At 41.8% G+C, this 24,463-nt stretch overlaps 1 protein-coding gene across 1 annotated transcript in view; it reads right to left on the reverse strand.

Annotated features, from left to right (window-relative positions):
* PLA2G4A (phospholipase A2 group IVA) overlaps positions 1 to 22,516 on the reverse strand; it is an 86,446-nt gene extending 63,930 nt beyond the window's left edge. Inside the window, exons 1-3 of the mRNA XM_050901323.1 lie at positions 22,482 to 22,516; positions 5,793 to 5,895; positions 5,492 to 5,632 (exon numbers count right to left, since the gene is read on the reverse strand). Coding sequence (XP_050757280.1) covers positions 5,492 to 5,524 — 33 coding nt within the window. The 5' untranslated portion in view covers positions 5,525 to 5,632; positions 5,793 to 5,895; positions 22,482 to 22,516. The remainder of the gene's footprint in view (positions 1 to 5,491; positions 5,633 to 5,792; positions 5,896 to 22,481) is intronic.
* Positions 22,517 to 24,463: the final 1,947 nt, after the last annotated feature.

Consider the following 24,463-nt stretch of genomic DNA (forward strand, 5'->3'; position numbering starts at 1 on the left):
AACCCATACTTGCCTTAGTTTTCAACAGTGGCACATGCCTCCATTTAAGCTACTACCACTTCAACTGCCAGACTTTGTAAGGGCCTTCAGGTGGTTCTCACAGCTATTTCAGAACTGGTTGTTTCAGCCAAGCCTCATTCTTTCACATCTACAACATGCTTACACCCAGAGACTAGAACCAAATTGGACCCCTCTAATACAAATAAACAAACAAAAAAATGACAGTTTCTTATAGGTTGATATAGCATTTTCTCAAAAAAAGAAAAAAGCCAAAACCAATCTTCTAAAGACAGCAAAAGTGGCTTGTGAATGCTTAAGTAACAGTTGAGTCAGGACACATTAAAAAACAACGCAAATGATACCAACACAAACTCCTCCACAAGTCTGTAGTGTAGAGGTCTGCAAAGGCATAGCCACATCACCATGGCAAAACATCTAGGAGAGAATACCCACAGTGATACTGAGGGTATGACTTCACTGCAGACACTGGCTGACCCAGACACTGAATTGTTGTATCTTTATTAAGGCTGTAATCATCCACATGTTGTGACAACTGCTGGAGGCTCATTTCATGACAGTCTGCCCCGCAGTAAATTTCAGCTCTGTAATTTTTCCCCTGTAAGCTGTAGGAGTTGTCTGGTTCAAAGAACAAGTAAGCAGGAGGAAAACTGTGGCAATGTAAACTATTACCTTACAACCGGTATACTGAAATCGTCATTGCATAGCAAGTGGTTCACCAACCACAGTAAAAAAATGGAATCCAGACTCTAACCGATTCTCCCAGCCGGGACTGTTAAACTCACCTCAAAAGTATCAAACCCAACAGAAAGGGTTTAGATGTGGGAATTCAAAGTTGTTAAGAAGGAACATCTATTTAACAGCCTGCCTTGTGCTGACATACCAATGATTTTGTGATATCCATCACTGCTTGCATTGCAGCTTCCCAGAGTGGATGGATGAATGCGAAGGAGGATGGGACTTCTCCCTGAACAAACTTCTGCCTCTGCCACATGGCAAAAAAAAAAAAAAAAAAAAAAAAAAAAAAAAAAAAAAAAGTCCAGAGTTTTCCACCACAGCTACGTAAAGTTACCCCAGCTGTGTCATTTACCCTGCTTCAAGAATTTTTACAAGCTGTGAATCTCCAGAAAACAACCACTCTCACTGTCCCTTGTTTTCAGGTTGCTTCTTGAAAGTGCTCAAAGCTGTTTTATCCGTGTGTGCCACCTTCACACACATGTCAGATCGCTGAAGTGTCGGTTTCACAATGTGGCACTGGCCTCAGAGTTTGTTCACACAGACTGATGTAGTTCCTTTGTCATAGACAACCTTATAATTAAGAGAAACAGCGCAAAGTACAAACACACCACCCTTCTCCTTATTCTTAGCTGTTAAGAAAGAGCCTTTCCTCACTAGAGACCACAAATCAGAGATCACTGAACATTTAGCAACAAAGAGGAAGATGGAGTTATAATTAAGTTACAAGTATGGGACATGGGCGTGCTGGTTTAGTTCTCAGCTGCTATGTGGAACTTGTGTGCAATTCTGGTGCCCCAGAGTTCTGGCTGTAAAAGGGGGATACTACAAGATGCTCACTGACAAAAAGCACCTCTGTAAAGTAATTTTCCTGCATCTCCTAGTCCTACTCATGAAACTCATATGCCTAAATAAAATGCCTACTGTCAAAACAAGGCCAAACCACCACTTACTAGTGTATTCTCATTACAGCAGTACAGAGATCATCACTACTTTCTATTACAAGTCGATAACTGTTTTGCTAATACTATCGTGAGAACTGTTTTTTATTGACTTAAGCAGCAAACCCCGTCATTCCAGCTGTTGTTCTGCCAAGAAAGTTAAGTCTGGTTAACATCTGGTATCCTCTGAAATGAATGCGAGTACACAGAGGTCTGGCAAAACAGAAAAACATTATCTTCTTTCCTCACGCCTCACCCAAAACAACACACTGAGGCTTATAATTATAGAGTTATTAATATTTGGCCATAATCACACGCTTGGAAGAAATTTGCAACTACTAAAATAAACGATCTCCCTCTTAGTAAAAAAAAAAAAAAATACACAGAGATACACAGGAAGCTCTAAAGTCTAGATCTTTTCTTACCCCAAAATAAACGTTCTTCATGCAACTTAAGTACAATCAGAAATTAAGGCAATTTTCCACCAGGATCCAGTTTCTAAGGGTATTAAAAGGCCTAAATGTCCATATTAACAGCTAGCACAACTTTTAGAAGCATTTTTTGGTTAACTTTTGGAAAGACTGAGTTCTAAAGAAGTTAGATGCCCCCTGAAAATACCACAAGAAATGTATTGACTCCGAATACCACTATAAATCCAGCCTTTGCTAGTTTAGATGACTAAGCTGCATTTTCTGAAGTGACTTATGTTCACCTTAAGTCTTGATAAAAACCTGTACATTGCCAACTCCTCAATTACTTCTGAAAAATAGACGATGGTATATAAATCACTTAAACATTGCAACACTGAGTGGAGCAACATCTGCATACCTTTAAAAATCTAAGCCAGGTTAAAAATTCCAGAAGCTCACAATTAACTCAGAAGCCTAAATCCTATCATCCAAAGTGACCTAGCTTTACATATGCATTTCCTTTCACTTCCTCTTTCTCCGTAAATTTAGAGAAGAAAGGAGGAAAAAAAAAAAAGTTTTCAACATGCCGTCTCTGAACATGGGTTTTCTGAATTATGGAAACTCCTGTGGACAGTATTCACTCTCTACAAGGTTTTCCAAGTATCCTGCACAGCCCTGGTTCAATATCTCCTGTTCTCACACCACAGCTCTCCATCTCTTCTAACTCCTCCTCCTGACTCCTTTGTTCCTCTCCCACCTTTGACTGTTTTTTTTTCCTCCCAGTAAAATTTCCCTAATTATCTGATTTCCTCTATTTGACATATCACTGCATTTGTATGTACATAAACACCATTACCTTCCCACTAGGGGACAGGGAAACAGAACAACATGCTAAGATCTCCTGTAACACAATCTGATCTTACCTACGAACTTCCCGCACTTACCGAGAAAGCAAGTGATTTGTATGCATTGAATATAATATTTTTCGTATCCCAGAATGCTGAGTCACAAAATGTAACTCAATCAGGAGAGATACTTGCACACGAAATACCAATCAGGAAGCTCTGGTACAGATAAGGTTGTGTAAGAAGTATTTATTACTTTTACTTCCTTAAGATCAAGGATACTTGATCTGACAATTGGGCTGGACAAATGAAAATGCCTGTTTTCTTAAGCAACAGATTTTCATAAAGTCCATGCTCTTCTTTCACAGGGTATTACAATTAAGACAAACATTTGCACATACACACACACAAAGTTTATCTTGAAGTGATTTTTCCCACTGTTATAATATTTATCCCCCATACCACTGTAACTGAAGATGTATTGTGCATCTTAATTCTTTATTCTCTGAATCTAAAAGCATTTTTGGTACAGTCAGTTCTGTCTGTACCTGCAGTAACTTTGTGAATGCCTTATTTTATTCCTCCAAGTCTTTCATAAAATGAGAAAAAAAAAAAAAGAAAAATAAAGAGATAACTCATAATAGTTAACAGAAGGACTTTTGGAAAATGCAGAATTCTTTTGAGTCTTTTAATGCCAAATGACACTAAAAAGTCAAGATTTTTGTACTGATATGAGTCTCCTGCCCTTGACTGTTCTAAGTTTTAGTAAAACTTTCCATGCAATTTCAATTTGAATTAAGAAATCTCAAAGATTTCCATTCACTTTTCAAGCAATTGTAGGATCAACTCTTGCATTAACAGTGTTCTTTCCTGCATTAGCAACATTCCCACAGCAGCAGTTCAGCATTGCCAGAGGACTGTAACTATATATACTTCTAAGGCTCCATTTTGTTCATTATGGTATATATATTGGTATCAAAAAAGATCTTTTATGTGAATGACTCAATGAAATATAACTGAGTGCCTCAGAGATCTCTCCCATAAAGGTACCGATCCGATCAAGCATTCCATCCAGGAGAGGGCACTGATGCAGAAAGCAGTAAGTTAGTGTAGTGTTTTAACACTGTTAAATACAGACATCAACCCGAAACTTGTCTTTACAGCAGCATTCACAGAACTACAGAGTGAGTAAAACACAAGTTTGACATCTGCTGGCTGCAAACTCATGTAAAGGATGTGGCTGCGTGGGGTAGAAACCACATAATTGATAAGAGATCATTTCAAGGAAGCATGCACTGTATTTTTAGCAATTAAGAGTTCAACATTATGACAAGTGTATGGTAACTATCTTTGAGTACATATCACTTTTCCTGCCGTGAGATTCTGGGACTGTTATGAAAAAAGTGCTTGATATGAACACACCCAGCTTGTTTCAAGATTTCAGTTTGAGCAGGAATTGCAATTTCAGTGTTTACTTTGCTTGAGTGACTTTCCAACGGTATGTGTGAACATCACAGCCGAAAGCCAGCATTCAACAAGCTGCTGAGCCACACCACTGGCTTGCCATACAAAGGGCAGTTCTGCTCCCACTTCCCTTCTCCTCCTTCCCTTGCCCCTACTTCTCTACTTATACAGGTTGTGCTCACACGGTTGCATCCCTCCCTTGGGCCAGCTCTGACAGCAGAGAACTAATCTTTTGCATGGAACTGTTTTTCTGCCAATTCAGCAAGGTCAATTGGCTCACTCCAAAGAGATATGTTTGAGAGCTGGTACAAGGGATGCAGCAGGAACACTGGAATAAAGCAGGAAGGAGGGGGCAGGAGTTTTTGGAGGCAGCATGTTGTTGAGTTGCTACTAAGAAGAGAGTTATCTCTGTCCCAGCCGAAACCAGGACAGTGGCACAGATCATTTCACTGACCTTTACCTAGAGTTTGCAGGCTGTATTTTGAAGATTCTCTTTGAATCAACATCACTGCTACACACCGGTTTAAGATCTAAATATCCAAAATTGCCAACTTATCCCTCTATCCATACTGATGAAAAGGGAAAAGAGTCACTCGGTAACTAGAATTGTACAAAAAAAAAATTGTACTCTAAGGGAGAAAGTTAGACACATGATGTTACTTTTGTAGACTACAGTTCTGTTTGACAATCAGTGTGTGGAAAAACTTGTATGAAATAGTCAACGACAGGCACTGTTCACAGTGATGAAACACTTTGAACAGGCCAGTCCTTCAGAACGACACCCTGCGACATTGTACCCATGAGGTTGTTAGGAGCCCGTATTCCATTTTGACTCAGTTCCATGAGCAACTACACTCAAAGCCATGACATGCTTTTGAAAAGCTAACTTGAATCTTTCAAATTTCATTCAAATAAATTTCTGAAGACATTTCCTCTAACCACGCTTACCATTTCTTTAAGGAATTAATGATAACTTTAATGCTGTGTGCTTATTTAGAGTAACTTCTAATAGGATACATTTTATGAGACAGTATATATTATACAAGACAGTATACATAGAAGATTCAAAGCTACTTACCACAATGTGTTGATAGGGATCTATGACGGACATTTTTGCCTTAATTTTTATTCAAGACAACTGTCAAATGTCTCTTTCAATTCTACACAGAAGAGGCTTTCCAGTCTTTCAAAGCAGAGTTCAGTATGACAGATCCTTTAACTATTAAACAAAGAAAAAATACAATTAAAATTCTTATGTTCCTTTTAAACTATATTCTGTAACAGAGCAAATTAGCTCCTCCACTTTAGAAAGGCTCCCACAATTCATTTGTTTACCAAGAACTTAATTTCATATAAGCTATGGAGGTATAGATACTTACTTGCCTGAACTACAGAAATATCTTGTGCTTATTTCCTCTACCTCAGGGTAAGAGCACGAACCAAATATCTTGAATTCCAATCATCCAAGTGTTTCTAGCAGCTCTACAGATAAACAAAAGAATAGAGCAATTATATTTATCCATTATATACATTCAAATCTATATGCTTCCATGCATAACAACCCTAGTTAAAAAAAAAAAAAAAAAAAAAAAAAATCAGTGTTTAGTTAATAGCCTTTTTACTGTAGTGACAAATTCTTGGTTCCCATGCTTTGCTTCTATATTAAGATGCTCACGTGGTCAGGACAGGACAGAGATGAAGTTCCTCTTTGTATCCTCCTCTCTGTACAAGGATATGTCCTGCACTCACACCAAGGGCCGTGAATTTTAGAACTGAAAAGCTGGTTGGAGAACACAAGCACAAGAGTCAGCAACTTGCACCAGACAACTGCAACCCTTCGTAGGAAGGGTCTGTTTAGCCATTTTAACGCAGCTTTTCATACCACCTTCACTTTGAAAGCTTTTTCCGCAAACAGCAAATTCCCAAAGTCGCACCTAACTGTGCCTAAGAAAATAACAGAAAACAAATCCCAGCATCTCATCCGCAGGAACAGCACAGGAGAGTTCATTTGGCAGCTGCTCGCTTAACTATAATCGAGCAGCAATAGTGCCCTCTGTAAATCTGGGAAGGGAATTCCAGCTGAAGCTGTGTATAGCCTCCCTGGCCACCCCAGTTGTCTAGAGATTCACAAGAGGCTTTGATGGGCAAACTGCAAACTAGCTGGCAGAATTTAAACAGGTTCTTCATAGGCCACTGTTTTCTGAACACTTTGTGAAGATTTCTACTGAAATCAGGGGCCACCAGAGGCCTTAAACTTCAGAACTGTTTCCAACCACCAAAGTAAAATATACTAAGAGAGGTTATTCCTTTCTGCATCTCTAAAAAAACCATGGGAAACTGCTGGACAGGATCAGTTCTCAGGTTCAGCTGGACCACAGTCAGACCTGAACCATCAGCAGAAGCTTCAAAGTGAAAAGAAAAAAGCACCATGTGGGTCTTGGTCTCAAGGAAATTATTCCTAATCCTCAATTTTGAAAGGACAGAATAAGCCCTAAAGAATGATGATTTATGTCACTCCCCAAACCCTCGCTCTTGAGCAATTATATGCAGGCATTTCCATAAAAATTTTGTTTCGTTATAATCGCTAGAACATTACGATATCCCTTCTTTCATCCTGTCAGCCCTAACAATACCTTAAGGCTAGAAATTACCCTGGGTTTATTTATTTGTTTTTATCTAAGGAAGTCTAAATAAGAAAGACTTTAACATACATTCAGTTTATAGTTTTCATTCAAGGCAGCTCAATGCCAGGACAACAGGAACAAGCCATCTTTATCACAGAAAACAAGTAGCTTTTCAGACTTAAAGGAAGATCTCTAACACACAAATCCACCATTATTTCTCCTACTGCAGTAATAATTGCAAAGACTTATTTTTATTAAAATTCTATCAGCCAAATTCAGCAGTGGTGTAAACAGGCATGTGGGAGGGAAGTAACACTGTGTTTATAGACATATTGTATAGCTGGTTTGTTATATTCAAGTTTATTTTACCTTGGGTCCTACTTAAAGTATGACATTGGAGAACCTTGGTAAACAAGCCCTGACATATCAGTTTTTGAGGAACTGTTGCAAACTTCAAAGGCAATCAAGAAAAGGGAAGAGTGAGGGCTATCCAATCACTGTAATGAAGAGGAAATTTTTAAGTCATAAAACAGAAAATACACCGTTTCCCCTAACTGCACAGTCAACTACCAACAAGTTACCACACTCATTTTGAGAAGATACACAAAACGAAGTTGAGGATACTGCTCTATCTGCGGAAATAAGAAAATGGGTTAGGCCTAGGCTGAGAAACCTGGTTCAAGTTATTTGTCTAGCATCCTATAGGCAGAGTTCCAGTTCTCCAGATCATCACTCAACTGGTCGACTAGCTTAGACATGAGATCATCCTCTCTTTTCCTATAACCCCCTGCCTCATTTATTTCAACATCTGCAGGAAACACATTTGTGATCCTGCAAACAACAGGCTCTTTGACTACAGAGCCGTAATGAATCCCTGACCACCATCTGTCCTCCATGTTGAATGAGGCAAGGATCATGCAGACAGACAAATATGCAATCACGTAATTAACAACTGTATCAGAAACACACACACACAAACTGAGAGCTAAAGATACACAGGCAGAGTCTCAGAATAGGGAGAAAAGGGCCAGGGAGCAAGTAGACCCTGATGTGATACACAAAACCTAATATCCTGGTTTTCCATCCAGCTCCAACCAACAGCATGACAGATCGCAACCCTAGTCATGCTGGTATTACTCCAAATTGGAGCTCTTCGTTTGCTGTCTTAATCACAGTCTTTCAGGATGTGATAAACAGAGGCAGGTACCCAAAGACAGGCTTCCAGTGCCATTTCAGACATGTGAGTATACCTGAGGTACCCTGGGGCTGGCAGATGGACAGGTATCCATGCTCTGCCAGAAGCCAGCGGGACAGCTGAAGTGGTAGCAGACATCTATGTTTAAGTGACTTGAATAGTTATATCCTTTACAGTAGATTTAATTCAAATCAGTTACTTGACCTTAATATAATTACACCACATCCTTTGCAAGCTTGCACTACATTATCAATAGTGTGGGTTAAGCACACTAACATATTTGTGTATCTAAAATCTTAGCGTGGCAAAGGAGCCGAAATACAGCACTAAGAGAAGCTACCTATTACGCTCATCAAGAGCCGCAATGGAAGTCTTGAAGAATGTTTAGTCACTGCAGATGTTTGAAGTAGAGCTGTGATCCCAAAATTATCTCACTTAACACTGCCACTATACACTGTCCATCCCACAAAGCCTAATGGAAAAGTCATCAGCTAATTAAGGACTGTATCACAAGCGCATATAAAGAACTGAACTCGAGCTGAAGCTGGTGGCAGGCCAACCCTTGACAGATTGCAGGGGAAGCAGCGCCTCTAAGCAGATCTTCAAGGACACTTTAATATTATTAACATGTGTTGTTTTGTTTCCCTGCTATCTGGTGGTAACGCATCGTCTGTGAACTGTGCTGTTCCCAGGGCTGATAGCATTCCTTCCTAAAGGACGAGCAAAGCACCTCACAGGCAGCGCCTCTGCAACAACACGAGCATAAATTCTGTCAGTTCATACAGTATCACCAAAGTTAACTAAGCTGACCAGACTGGTTAACGATATATTTCTTGATGTTTTATTGACAAATGTCCAAGTTTACAAAATACCATAGCAAACGTAAGCTCTTGAACGGGCCACAGTTTAGCTTGGTCGTGTAATAGAGACAGCTTTCTGCCAAGTTCCTAAATAACACTTTCACCCAAAAGTGAACTCTACTTTTGTCAGCCAAAGAGCATTTAATTGTTAGGCACAGTTTCAAACATCAAAAGTAACGAGCTATTAGTGGATAGGTGGATCACTGTTTAAATCAAGACTGTTCTGTGATCTTAGCTCATTTTCACCTGAGGTGACAGACTGAAATGGATAAGGGATTATTGTCGCTAAAGACCAACAGTAACAGAGCAATTCCACAAAAAGTTCCACACATACACACGGACAGTGATTATTACTGGAACGTTCATTCTAAGTGTTGATCCAGTAAATTCCTACAGATAATTCAGTTTTACAGGGTATGTCGAGGGCAAAGGACAAGAAGAATAATGAAATTTTCCCATTTCATGCTGAGTATGAGCTTACTCCACGTTTAGTCTCACCAAGCGGACAAGCTCTGAAAATGAGCAAAGCATAACACATTATAAATATCACCACCAGAATACGTCCTCAAGATCGTAAGAAAAAAATCATAAAAGGGAGATTGGCCAGCTTGATATAAACAATTCTTCTTAAAAATCAGAGAAGGACAATTAAAAAAAAAAATAAGTGAATAAGTGCGACTCAGCGGTACAGTCATTAACGCTCAATCTAATATGATAAGAGTAAGGGGTACAGAATAAGCTAAGTATTGACTCAGGCTTTTGGCATGAATGTCACCATCCGTTTTTATCAAATCAGATTACAGAATTTTATTTGGTTACAGATTGATCCTGTGATTGTATAACAGAAATAACAAATAGTCTGTTTGTACATGATTTTGCCTAGCATCCTGGAAAATCACTGTAATGTTATTTCTTAATTTAGGTCTTCCCACACAAGAAACAAGGCTTACCTCTTACTCTCTGTAAAACACCCACCACTCCATTTTCATCACAAATGAAAAAGTATATGCTTTGCTGACGTGCAATGACTGTTCTTCCCATGGGTTGCTAAGAGAGCATGGGTGGAAGGAAGGATTCTGAGCAGAAAAGCAAAAAGCTCGACCTTTGTGCCACATTTTTGGAGGATGCTCTGGGGTGAAGTTTGGCAAGGAAATTAACACAGCATAAGTAACTAGACAGGCAATTTTAAGATTGGGAAACCACATTTGACTTCCTGCTAAAGAGGACATAACAGATGAAAAGATCGTGAATCTCTTTTTGAAAGATGACCTGTCAACCTGTAAGCAACTACTGAAACTACAGCTGACACAGAGTAACTAAGATTTCCTTTCAATGGAAGGAGAGCCCTATAAAATACCCTAGCAGGGCTGAAACTCTGGAAACATCGCAGAAATCTTGAGCAAGGTAAATTTACACCTTATCTAGTGCTGGAGGCTACTTTAGAGGTCAAAAGCAAGGAAGACAAAAGTGGTAAAATAATCAGGCCAGTTCTCTATATACAGCTGCCCAGCACCTCCTGGAGAACTCCATGTTACAGTAACCTCCTGCAACAGGACGCAAGACTTGATGAGTCAGGGGAAATCAGACATGCTCCTGTAATGAACTTAATGAAGCTGGATTTAGTCCAAGAGAAAAAAAAATTCCTATCTTACATTCTGCAAGGAATGACCTTACCAACAGGAATATTCAAGAGGCTGGAAGCATTTCTGCCTGAATACCTGCACCTATTTCACGTTGGCCATGGAAGTTCCCAGTACATTTCCCATCCAGCCAAGTACTGTATTTTCACCATGAATACTAACTACAGGCCTGAAGGAAGAGGCAACTGATTCAGGGCATGATGGTTTATCTTACAATTATACTGCTTACGCAAAGGAGAGTTAACAAGAAACACTCACTGCGACAGTATGCGAGAGGTTACGAGAAAAAGCCATGTTATCATACATGATTTCACCGTACGGCGAACTTACAGAAATATTAGAAAGTGGAACTGAGTAAATTCAAAAGTAAGGAGTTAATTTATTCTGAGGATGAAAGAGTTCCTTGAGTTAATACCTTTACGTAACTTCTCCAATGTCTTATATTTTACTTCAATTGAAATTGCACTAGAAATAAAAAACAGCCTTGAATGTAAAAAAAAAAAAAAAAAAAAGCTCAGCTTAGGGACTCCGAGAATATTCTTCAAAAATGGCAAAGATCACTGTCTTTTCCTACAGAAATCCAAGCCACAAGACAGACAGTTTAGATGGTAGTCTCAAAATTTGTCAAAAAACCTCAAGCAGCTGATCAGTAATCCCAACTGTGTAGGTCAGACTCCCTGTAGCTTATGTGGGAATGAGCTAGCTTGTTTTTCCAGCAAGAAGGCCAAAAACCAAAGAAGAACGTGAAAAATCTGATGGAAGTTCCATGAAAAAGAAGAATTATTAGGATATATTCCCTGTAAAAACAACTACAGTACACTAGTCAAGTCCACCTATCATTTAAATAATTTCAAGATCATCATCTATGCAGGCTATTTGTTGTATGCACAGTGCAATTAAGAAAAAGCAAGATGAAAAAATGCCCAGCATTTCTGTACATTAGGACTTCAGAATTTAGTTATTCCACAAATAAACTTTTTATGTATGATAGTTATTCGTTTAAGGGTATTCTTACTTTTGGAAGCCCAACTTAAGGCAGCAGAGAACAAAAACTCACACTTCAAGATAATGGGTGCTCCAAGAACCTAGCATGTTTGAGATGTCAAGCCAGGCTCTCCAAAATGAAAAAACTCAATACCAGTGGCAGCTTTAAAAGTGTTGCCACAAATGCAAACAGTTAAATAATAACTTCTAAAACTAAATTATATACATCTCAAGTGCAACACCTGACTGGACAGAGTTGTTTGCTGACTATATTCCTTTAAAACTTAGGTGAAGGGAAGAAAAGAAAAACACTCCCCCGCATTTCATTCTTACCTGGATCTTTGACAAAACTTTCCATTTCCTCTACTGTGCTGCAGTGTGCTGGTCAAGACCTGTTGCCTGCCAAAACCTCCAGGAATCCCCTTTAAGAAGCCGCATTGGTACTGCGGAAAGAACTGTTGCTGAATGTTTTAGGGCACTAGATTTAGACTCCAAATCTCTCTCTAGGGCACTAGATCTCAATCCAAAGGGCACTAGATCTCAATCCAAATCCCTCACTCTCCCTTGGTGACAACAGGGATGTCATCCAACTTCTAAATACTTCTGGGCCAACACCTTTTAAAGATTTTATTAAAACAATGAGAGTTTGGTTCTTACATATCTTTAACTTATCTATGCCTTCATTCCTTCTTTTCCTTCCCTGCTGTAAAATACGGATGGTTTAAAATAAAAAACTTTAGGGAAAATACGACAAGAATTTTTTATTTAAGTATTTACGTTTGACTTTTTGGGGAAGAGACAAGCATGCAAAGCTGCCCAGTGCTCTCAGGCTTCAATTGCAGAAGACAATCCTTCTGCATTACACTTATGCAGTGGTTACACACAAAAGAACAACCACAATAACAGCTAAAAATGCAAGGAGCTGGTGAAATTAACAGCTGGCTTCTGTTCAGGTAACGCATGTCAACAATAAAACAAATTTAGCTGAAAGTTAGGCAAACGTTTCCTTTAAATATCTTTTTTGATTCTTTTTCAATTCAGCTAGTATCCAGAGCAAGTTATCCAAACTGTTCTTTTTCTGGATTTCCTGGCATTTCAGTGCAAACTGTAACACCAGCCAGCGCACACAGGCTACTGTCGTGCTGGCACTGCAGAGATGGAGAAAGGACTGCACACAAAAGGTGTGTTTCGTCATCTTACACTCATAGTGTCTGTACAACGTGACTCAACATTACAACTTTCACGTTCTGGTTTTGGACTATTTAGTCAAAATATGAGCTCTGGTCACTGTCTGCAATAAAGGGGACAATTGTGCTGCACTTCCTTTGGTCTATACGGTCATAACATTAAAAGCATGACAAAGTAGAGTGACTCAAGGAAATTTGTCAGGACTTTCTAGTAAAAGTAGTCATGAACAAGCTTCTGACGCTGAGATTTTGCAGCCTCTTTTAAACAATGTGAGTAAAATTTATACGGAAATATTTTACGGCTACTGCCAAGCTGGAGCTTGAGTAAGTAATATAAATGTGTGTTTTACACACAAACACATAGACACAAAGGCAAATACAGACATCCCTACTGCATTTATTATATTCTTGAGGGGAGACACTAAGTGGTAAACTTCTACGATGAAAGATTTCTCTGCATTTTTCATATATCTATAAATTTATAATCAACTGATTTAATAAATAAATACTGGATCTAGCAGGATAGCCCAACTGCCCTATCCATTTTCTTGAGAAGCCTGCGGTTGGACACTTTTGCAATAGAAAGCGCATCAATACCAGCAGTCTTCATCTCATATCTAACACCCAGCTTCCACACAAAGCCAAACAGCCTGAGGCAAAGCCTGCCTGACCCCACACAGCTAAGCCTCTAGCCAAAGAGACCTTCAGTCCAGGATTTGAGCAGCTACAAAAAAGCTCCCGAGTTACCAGCTTGTGTTTGAAGCCAAACTTACATCTGCAAAGCATTTACTCAGGGGTTTTGATTTTCTCTACAAATTCAAGTAAGGCTTTGTTGCAGCTCCTCCGCAGCCCTCCTCTCCCAGCTGGAGAGGGTAAGCAGCAAGCTATCTTCCTGCTCAGAGACTACAGAAGGGAGTGGCACGTTATTCTGCCCCTTCTTGAGCTTCCTTTTTCTGTACCATGCCTCTCTCAGCTTCTCTGAAGCTCTCTGTTCCCCAGTCATCTCTGCCATCCACGCTCCCGCCGACAAGTGCCTGCGCCTGCTCTTTTCCTGGGGCTATAGAGGCAGCGTCAAAAGGGCTTGAATTTTCCGCTCCACCATTTCGGCTGAGTTCAGAGTAACAACAGCAAAACCGACAAGCTGCTGCAAGAGCTCTAGTGTAATCTCTTGGCTGATTTAGGGAGAAAGCTTTGAATCGGGTGACACTTGCTTCATTTTTAGACAACTGTCTCAAGTGCTACTGTTACCAACACAGTCAAGCCCTGAGAGGATGAGGGGAAGGATCTAAGCCACTATTAACAGATGCACAACATTACCAACTATAAGGCTTTGGAGATGGGTTAAAACTGAAAATAACATTTTGATTTAATACAATTATCGGAAATTTTTCTATTTATCATAAGCAAGAAGATATGTCAAACCTTACTGTAATCTGATTCTACCAGTACTAAGAGGTTAGCTACACCAATGGTTACATAAAGCAAATGAAAACCACAAAACTAACAAAAAAGCAGTAACTGCTAGCTACACAGACCTTAAATGTGGCCTTCAGGAACACGATACAAACAATCCAATTCACTAAGGAGCCACAAACGATGACTCAAGTAGTAAATGGACAGCAATCAAAGTCAGTAAGAAACCCCAAATTTACACATTCCCTTGCTAAAACAGCTTTGCAAAATTAGGGACACAAGGGGGACTTTCATGCTCTTCTCTGAGGCATAGAGGATTGGTCAGCCAGAGAAAGTTCAGCAAAACTTAGATGAACTATGACTACTCTCTTACCAAACTGTCTAAGCTTTTAATTTAACAATTTCTTAAGACACTGAGGGCTTCCCTTGCCAACTCAAACTCTCTCTCAGCATATTAAAACACCAGTTGATGTGCCCGCTCTGTGCTGAAAGGGAAATGACTGACACCTATTACAGGACAGAGGAATACACAGTGGAGATGTTCAAGCACTTTTCAACAAGAGTTTTTGTTCAGAAAATGTCCATTTGCCAAAGCGAAAAGCTGTCAGAGAGCTACATTAGTTTTATTAAAACTCTTCTTGGGAGAGTTTAATCACATTTATACTCAAAACTGAAGTTAATTCAAAACAGCCAGTCTGTATGTGGCCAGGTCACTCTCAGTTTGGGGAGACTAATGTTCACCTTCCCACACTATTCATTTCAGAGCAGGCATATGAATTTTCATCTCCCTTATCCCTGATGCTTGTTCTTTCCTGGCCCTTCATTTATGCATAGCAAGTGATACCAAGAAGCAGGACTGCCCCCGTATATTCTGCTCTAGCACGCAAAAAATTCAGGGTCAAATTCTTCATCTGAAATACACAGTAAACAGGTTGGACACTGCTCTCCTCCTGCACACACCAGTGTGTTAGCCAGCACTGTCCTGCTCTGCTCTGCCTAGCACCATCATTTTTTCTAAGCTTCTTTCAGAAACATTTATACAGCGTTATAGCTGATCATAGACAGACCTATGTAAAGCAGTAATTTTAAAGAGGAGAAGGAACTGGAGGGAAAAGCCAGGCTCAGTTCATACGATCCTCCGTACTTTGCACTCGCTAGTGAAAAAAGTTTTACAAGCAACAAAACCTATTTTCCTTCCACTTTAGCCGTATCAAACATCTTTCATGCTTGCATTATTTCAGTTCCTAAATTACAAGAGATAATCCTCAGAAGCACATAAAAGATAAGCCAACCCCCCCCCCCAAAAAAACCCAAACCCCCACACCTTAATTTTTTTCAGACAACACTACCTAATAAAATTCACCGTAATTATAGTGGCCATTTTTTCACAACAGTGTGGATTTGCGAGAGGGGAATGTCTAAGGTGAGACTATGAGACATGGTTTCAGGTTTTTATACATAATTTTGATTCAGATTTGACTTAATGACTAGGAAGCAGCTATTTAATTTCTCTATATCAAAAACACCCTTATAAAAATTAAACCTATATTCACTAGGCCACAGGAAAGTTGAAGAGCTCATTAACGTAATAAATTTGGGATTCTTGGAAAAAGGAATTTACGTACAAAAAGCAAAATAATACTTGGAACTATGTCATAGTTAAATGTAATCAGTCACTTACCAAGAAGGTCTGTGTGAGCATGTGCTACTCAAAGCGGAAAAAGCCAGAGAAATGCAAGACGTCGGCAGATTTTGCAATTAGTAAAGAACCGGTTTTCATTACTGTCAGCACAGACATCACACCAACTTCCTAGAGGAACCTTAAACTGCCTGCTAAAAAAAAGAGTCTGCAATATCATCACTGAACACACACAAACCCATAAAAATAAACTGGATATAAAAAAAGCTAGAACTTGCTTCCTAGCATCTTCCTCTTAGATGTTGTACAAGCTACTATCCTCATTTGTCTTGAGGTTTTTCACTAGCACTGTCCTTGATTCATAGTTGCAGGGTTTTGGTTACGTGAAGAAAAAGGATTTTTTCCACATAAGACAACAGTCCAAAACCACCATGGTTGTGAAAACTTAGCAGATTCATGCCTTTATCAAAAGATAAAGGGGTGTTGCAGTTCGTGCTATGGTTAGAAACTCATTATCAATTCTCTTTGGATTAGGACGAAAAAGGATTCAAACAAAACAGCAGCATAAGAATGGTTAGTTTCACATTTTATAGAAATTGCCTAGGTCAAGGTATGACCATTATGGCAAATGTTCATTTAAGCAGGCATTTCATATTTATGAAACTTCAAAGAATAGAAGTGCCTCAAAAGTACATTATCTTTTACAGTTCTCCATTATAGGTTATTTTTAAAACATGGTACACAAGAGTAACAACCGGAAAATTTCTAATTAGTTACACGCTACAGGTGTACACAGCCACCTTCTCCCCAAAATGATTTGTAGTTCTGTGAGTTTTTTTCTAACAGGACTGCAACATTAGGCAGCAGCTGCTGACTTTGCGTAGAGTTACACTTTTGCATGTTGAGTACAAAGGCACCATTTTTCTGACAGAGCATGCAAAGTAATGGTTCAGGCCACAGCGAGAGCTTCTCCGTGTTTGGTACAACAATTGCCCACGAGTGTTGTTTGTTTTCCCACTGACGTTAACGGGTTTTGGAACAGGCCAAAATGAATCCTCTACTTGGGGGCATTTATTTTTAGCATCCAATTGACAATGCGGTGAGTTAAATGCATGAGAAATACAGTTCTAGTAGTTAAGCCCCATTTACAATCTAGATCCTTGAGACACAGACGGGGGGGGGGGGGGGGGGGGGGGGGGGGGGACACGACAAAAAAAAACCCCACACTTAACCTACAAGGCTTTCCAAAAGCCAGATCTTTCTATTTAATAGTCTGGCCAATGCAATAGACCAGACAGGATGAGACAGCCCGTACATATGCATTCACTGTGCTTCTTACTCCATCATTTCCATCTATCCCAACATTCCACTTACCAGTCCTGTTCATCATGCATGTCTTCTAAAATGCTGGGGGGCTGTGACTGCCATGTATTACAAGAAATACACATTTGTACAGATCTTATTATAATCTCTCTGTGTGTGCGTGCAAATAAATATACAACTTTATAATCACTGTAAATATAAAAGGATAATTTATTCTAAAAGTGCACATTCCTACAGATCTTGGCTAAGGATATAAGCACTGTTATAAATGACTGATAATACTAGTATGAAAAGAAATAAAAGTTTTACTGATTTATGCTGAGATCATTTTAAGGAAAATATTAGATAAATATCAAAGATGAGTCAGTTCAATGGCTTTACTATCAGATAACCACAATACACACATGTGTGACTGAGTCAAATCATGTATAGTTCTGAACTTGTTGTATGTGGAAGCTTTTGACCCTATATTTTCTGTCTCCTTCCTAAATCTGCATATTCAGGGATGGAAGCTGGAACGATGGAGAGACAAGGATTCTTGTTTGCAAACAGCCTACTTTATATTTCAAAAAATATGCTTTCAGTATCCTAAGGTGGTGAAAATAAACAATGAGCAACATTTAATTTAGTAATTAAGCCTATAAATGTCTGCAAAAGTAATTTTGTTATCAGCAGACAAAAATAAGCACTGTATTCTTTGCTCTAAGCTCTAGGATGCACCATTACCAATGCTACCACTCATTTGAAAGGATTGCATCTCAAAACTTAAAAAGAGTGCCTGCGAACAGAGCTGTGCAGCCTGCACAGGAGACTACTGCACTCGGAGACGCAGACACCAGAGGTAGGATTCATCTCAACTTCAAACGCCTACCATATAGAAGTCTTCATCTGTACTTAGCTAGCAGAGAGAAAGAGGCACTCCTAGCACATAATTTATGTGGCCTGTTGGATATCTGCTTTAGGATCACATTAATTTTATCCTAGAAGCACCTGTTTTTCCTCCAGGGAGTACTTGAAGAGCCTGCGCAACTCACACATCGCCTTTTACAATGTCTGTATTTGTTCGTCCAGATCCCAAAAGCTTCTGTCCCTACACATGCTGACAGTCTTGGAAGCCCCAGCACGCAGCAAAAGCATGAGCTGAGATGGAAAGTGTCATCTCAGCAACCATCTTTCTGGGAAAGGAAAACATATTGGGAGAAAAACTGCAGTGTCCATGCTCCCCATCACACCTGCCAGCTGATACAGGACCAACACAGGCTTCAGAGTTACCCCTGGCGACAGCCCATGGATTTCATTATGAATGTTAGAGAAAATGAATAAAATCTGTACAGTGATGGCCTCATCATCTATCAATACCCATCTGATATTTTTCCCCTCATCAACACTGTGGTCTTATTTTTTATAGAAATCATCTCATTCTATACAATACTTTCACGCTGAAGAACTAATTAATATTTCTAAGAAAGCCCACCAATTCTCACTTGCAGTATCACCACAATATTTTCCATTTTAAAAACTTAGGCTAAAGTTTAAATGTTCATTAGTTACTTTTACTTTCCCCACAATCTGTTTAAAATTTAAAAAAAAAAAAAATTCTTTGGAGTTTCTTGGTGCTTTGTTTGCTCCTGCTTTGTGGACCACTTTCACATGTCCTGGAGACCACCTCCCGTCCCTGCACCATGGGCTGAGTAATGCTGCTCTAGACGTTGACACACAGGCTACTGGAAATTGGTACAGTCAGGAAATTCGTATCATTTCTCTGAGGTAAACAGTAAATGAAAGCCCTCAGGAAAGTCTGAATACCAAGGTGGTGTGTTTTTTGTTGGGTTTTTTGGGGGGTTTTGTTTTTTTTTTTTTTTAAAGAGAGAGTTCTTTTGAAAGTATTCTGTTACTACATCACGTTATTATAACCTAGGGCAGTGATGAGATCATTTCCATTACTAAGACAGGTTCTGGGATTTGTTTTTCAGACTAGTGAGAAAGACGCAGTTATATCAATGAGGCATAGCAAACACACACGAGAGAGTTCATCACCTCTCAGGAAGATGATAGCCAATTCTGCTGCCACTGCCCATGAAACCAAAGAGAAATCCTTCCACAGATTACAGGGAGCTTCTGTTTAGAAAGAGGCAAATGGAACAAAAATAGACCAGTTGTAAACTCAATTTAAAAATGTGTCTCGTGACTGGTCCCCCAGGCTTTAGCTGGGAGCTGAAACACCAGCTGAACCGCAGCTGTAGGAAAGTACTCGATTTTATTGCTTAAATCATCCCTGGACTGTAAGTCAAAGATATTTTTGACATGTACTTGTCTTTAGAGCAACCACTGAAACATGGGCTTCCCCATCAATGTCAAGTAAACAATTAGTCAAGAATTCGGTTTTGCTCCCTCAAGGTCACTCCCCTTCTTAGGATACTGCCCTGAAGGATAGAGAGACTTTGACCCACATCAGTATTTTGTATCAGGTAAAGAATAAATTTGAACTTATCTCCCATGTCTCAACACCACGGACTAACCATGGGCCATACCGTACTCTCAGCTTCTACCTGCTGTGCTGGAAAGTTTCCGTGGGAAACTACGTATTTTCTGGTATTTTGTAGCCAGTCTTCATACACTTGAACTTCTGGGTACAAGCAGGAGACACCTCCTTCTCCGGCTGCTACGCAAGTCTATCCCTGATATTTTCCAGCCCAAGCCATTCAATTAACTTAATTCACTTTGAATTCACAGTTCCCAGGTCTCTAGAACGGCTTCAGTTCTACTGCCAATGCTGTCCTCTTCCAACCTATATGGAAGTCATGGAAATCGCCACATACCTGAATACTGCATGTCAGTTAAAATAGACTCAAACAGAGCTATTTCCTATTACTCCTGAAGTGATGTGCACCTGGAAAGTCATTGCTACATTGCACTGGATTCAGTCCCTTGGTATTGTCAGGAATACATGCCAAGGAAGAGCACTGAGGTTACCCAAAATGTCAAGCCTGCTCAATGGCTTTGCAGGAACACCTCTGAGGGAAATAGTCAGGGCTCACTCCATACTCATGATTTTTCCCCTATGTATGACTAAAAGTTATGAACTGAAGTATACTAAAGCAAAAACAGATGGCTGAAACATTTCCTATTCTAGCTATTTTAGGCCAGCTGACAAAAGTAATCTATTCAAAGTATCATGAAAATTCAAGAAGGGCACCTTATGGTAACATACAATAAAATACATTCAAGTTAAGATGAAATCAAGTATGCAACCTTAGTGCAGCAGCAGCATTGGATTTTTTTTTTTTGCTTTTTGTCTAATTCTTCTAAGAAAAACAAGTCATAAACAGCACTTGGTGCCAAGAGTCGAACCAGTATTTTTCCAGTGCAGATTAACTGGCCATGCAGGAGGAGATTAAATTATGTGATTCAAGCATAAATAAGTATTTCCATTTCTGTTTTGTTATGTATCCCTGCCATAGCAGAACAAGAGAGTGCAGAAAGGTGGTCATAAAGGGACAACGTGGAGATTTTGAGACAACAATGGCAGAGGAGCACTTAACTCTACACTGTATATTCAAAACCTTCCCCCTAACAGAAAGAAAATAAAATAAGCACATTAGTTTTAGGTTCATGTTTTCTCTCTGAAATTCTTAGTAGGCTGAACAACTCTCGGTAACCACAAAGAAGCTGATCCTATGAATTGTTTCACAGAGGAAGTATCTGAGCCTACTGACCCGTCTTCCTACCAGGAACATCCGCTGTAGTGAGAAGTCCTACCCACACCATTGCTCCTCACTTGGGATTAGATCTTTGTCTAGTTTCAGAGTCTGCATGCCTTCATCTGCAAGGAGCCTCCAAATTGGAAGTTTCACACTCCGCAGTTCAGGTGGCCGAAGGGATTTTCCCTAAAGGTATGACCCAAGGTGCCGACAGGCAAGCTCTGCAGGGGTCACACAGCCAAGAGGTGCTGGAGCCTCAGCAGCTCCAGTTCAGCGCCCAGCCCAGTAGTTCAAACCCACTCTCCGTGGCTGCTCGAGGGAAGGTGACAGACTTTGTACCAATGCAAACCCCTGAGCTACTGGGGGGGAGGAAGGAAGCACAACCACCAGCACAGTAACTGGTCATACCACTGAGGCAGCAGCTTCTCCAAATGATGCAGCAGGACTGATCAGAGGTCAACCAGGACAACAAATTAACCTCTACCAGTAAAGTGCAAGTTTGTTCCCAAAGAGGAACATGTAACCCCATGAAAAGAAGGGATTATGGTCTGTGATCCTACTTCTAATATATGCTAACAGATGCCTGCTCTAAGTCACAAACAAGAACTCTTACGCACATTTTTTTTGTATCAGACCCAAAAGAAAAGCTGGTGTCACAGACATTTTGTGAAACTTTTCCTTGATAGATGTACTGTTTTACTTCCCTATAAATTCAAAATGATTGCTTCATCGCACATACTAAGCGGGGATAAGTAAATGAGATGGCAGAGTTCGCAGTAACTGTTGCCAAAATCAGTTCCAGTGACACTGGATGAAGGCAAGCACGAACCTATCACCCCAAGACTGAGGGACTGATAATGAGTAATGCAGTTTATGTAACTTTTGCAGTCCCTCCTTCCATTTGCTGCACGATCACCACGGGCATGCCCTCGTACCTCTCGCTGCACACGTTGCGCCGCTCTGGCGCACATGACGAGCTTTGCAAACGCTTTTTCACCCCTCGCTGCCTTTCTTTTACCTCACGAACGCTTCGTTTTAGGCGCGAATGTGCTTGGGGAGGGCGGACGCCGTACAGCGATTGTGTTTCTGACAGAGAGGCGAGCGGACAGCGCGCCTTCCTCAGCAGCCGCACTGCCCGGAGCGGGGCGCGGGCAGGGCCGGGGGGGCGGGCAGGGCAGCGGCAGGTGCCGGACGCGGCGCCGGCGGGAAGACGCCGCTCCGCGCCGCCCGGCGTTCTCCCGGGCCCGGCCGCCCTTCTCGGCGCCCCTGACAGGAGGAGGAGGGCGGCCGGCACCTCTCCTCACCGCCGCGCTCTGGCCGGCCCCTGCGGGTGCTTCCACGGCCTCAGCCCGGGCCCTCCGCGCCCTGCCTGCCCGCGGGGCCGGGCGAAGCGGCAGCCGCGCACCCCCCCGCCCGTGTCAGCCCTCCCCTCCACTCCTCTCCCCTCCCACCCCGCGGAGGAGCCGCTTGCTGAGCGCGTAAGAAGGAGGCACCGCGCTTACGGTTGCCTGGGGTCCCGCGGGCTCGGCCATCCTTCTCAGCTGGGGCACGGTCCCGTTCCCCATTGCGGGCATACGGCACTTTTCACCCGGGCGGCGGGGGAGGCGCCAGCCGTCAGCTGACCGACGCCTCTTAAGGAGGCGTGAGGCGCCGGCCGGCCCGGGCGGCCGTGGAGCGGCGGGCAGGGGAGGGGAGGGGGAAGCGGCGGGTTTTGGCACGGCTTTCTACCGCTCAGCGGGCACGCGGGGCGGCGGTCAGGCTCCGCGGAGGGGAAGGCAACCTCGAGGAGCGGCGGAGAGCCTTAAGGGCGACCTGCCCGCCCAACGGCCGCGGCCCGCGCTCCCGTGAGGAGAGGGGCGGCGGCGGCAGCAGCAGCCGGGCGGGCAGCGCGGGCGGTGCTGGCGCTCCTCGGGGGGTTACCGGCTGTCCGCGGGGCCTTTGCACGAGCAGGGTTAAGTTGAAGCCGTAGAAAGCAACCAGGTACTGACTGTGACCAAAAAAAGGAAAAAAAAAAAACCAAACCTTCAGTTATCTAGCAGGCGGCTAAATGGCAGTTTGCATTAAAATAACTTAAAAAAAGAAATCAACATCTTTCATTGCTGCAGTGACAACCTGTGGATATTCATGTGGGGATAAATGTGTGTTACTCAATGCCGCATTTATTTGCTCCCCGAGTGCCTGCCGGAGCACTGCGTCGGGTGCGGTGGGAACGGGGGGGGGGGGGAAGCCGCTGGTGGTGGCCGAGCCCCTGTGTTCAGCAGCGGGTCCCCAGCGTGTCAGGGCAGCGGTACTGTCCCCAGCAGCGCCCGGGAGGCTGAAGTGCCGAGTCCTGCTCCTCACCCCTGTGAATCTCCCGACCCGGCGCAGCCGCCTCACCCTGTGACTGCTTCCCGATGCGGGTGGAAGAGCACCAGCCCTCCGGCCCGTTCACCCAGCAGCACGCTGCCGGCCTCACACCGGGGGTTTATCAGGACTCAAAAAGCATCCAAAGTCCTCAGAGGTACGGACAGGAATGGCAATTCTGTCCGTTAAACACAACATTTACCACAATCTCCTTTTAAAACTGTCGGGTGATGCTTCCCCTCCCTTCCATGGGCCTCAATTACAAAAAAAGGCGTCGAAGTGGGAGACCGACAGAATGAAATTATGCCCACTTCGATGCAGAGATACCTAAATTGGTAGCACGGTAAATCAGTAAACAGGCAGTTTGGATCCAGAAGCTCTAGACCAACAGTGTAGGCTAGCAACCAGGGACACGGGGTATTAGTTTGGGGTCAGTGCCCCATACTCATGGCAACACTGCCTGGGCCCAACCTAGTGTACCTGCACGGCTCTGCACTGAGCCACGCACAAGGGCTTGCTGGCTGCCTGCGAGGTCTCTGTGTCTTGGTCCACGTCGAAATCCTTCAGCTCAGTGAGAAGAAAGTCTCTGCAGTGCAGAATCTGACTTTCAAGTTAGTATTTCACCACCCTAAGGCTTACAAATGCAAAGCAGCCGAGCTTATGCACACGTGGAAGTCGTTCCTTGTCACTCCATGTCTTTTCACTGTCAGCCTACTGCTTCTCCTCACACTTCAGCATTATTAAAGATTTCAGTCTGAACCACATGCCCATCACACCTTATTCAGATCAGGCCACTGTGGCACATACAACGTTAAAAGTTGCACATTTTGGCTGTGTGCAATGGTCTTCCCTGGAGGAAGGGGAAGTGGGAAGGAGGGGATTAAGGGAAGCAGCTGGCTGGTATTGGTTGGTTTTAATGGCAACACATTAATTTTTATTAATTCTGTCACTTTGGCCCTTTGTGAAGATTTAAGATGACCTTAAAGTTCCCTTCCACATTTTTTCTGTTTTGCTTTAAAGGATTTAAAATTTAAGTATTTTGAAATATACTGAAGTATATTTATAAATTGAAGTATTGTATTATTTGCTGCATCACTGACACCCAAAATAATATGTCCCATCTGGGCTTGTGGACTTCACA

Source organism: Gymnogyps californianus, chromosome 8 (genome assembly GCF_018139145.2).
Source record: "Gymnogyps californianus isolate 813 chromosome 8, ASM1813914v2, whole genome shotgun sequence".
Classification (NCBI taxonomy): domain Eukaryota; kingdom Metazoa; phylum Chordata; class Aves; order Accipitriformes; family Cathartidae; genus Gymnogyps; species Gymnogyps californianus.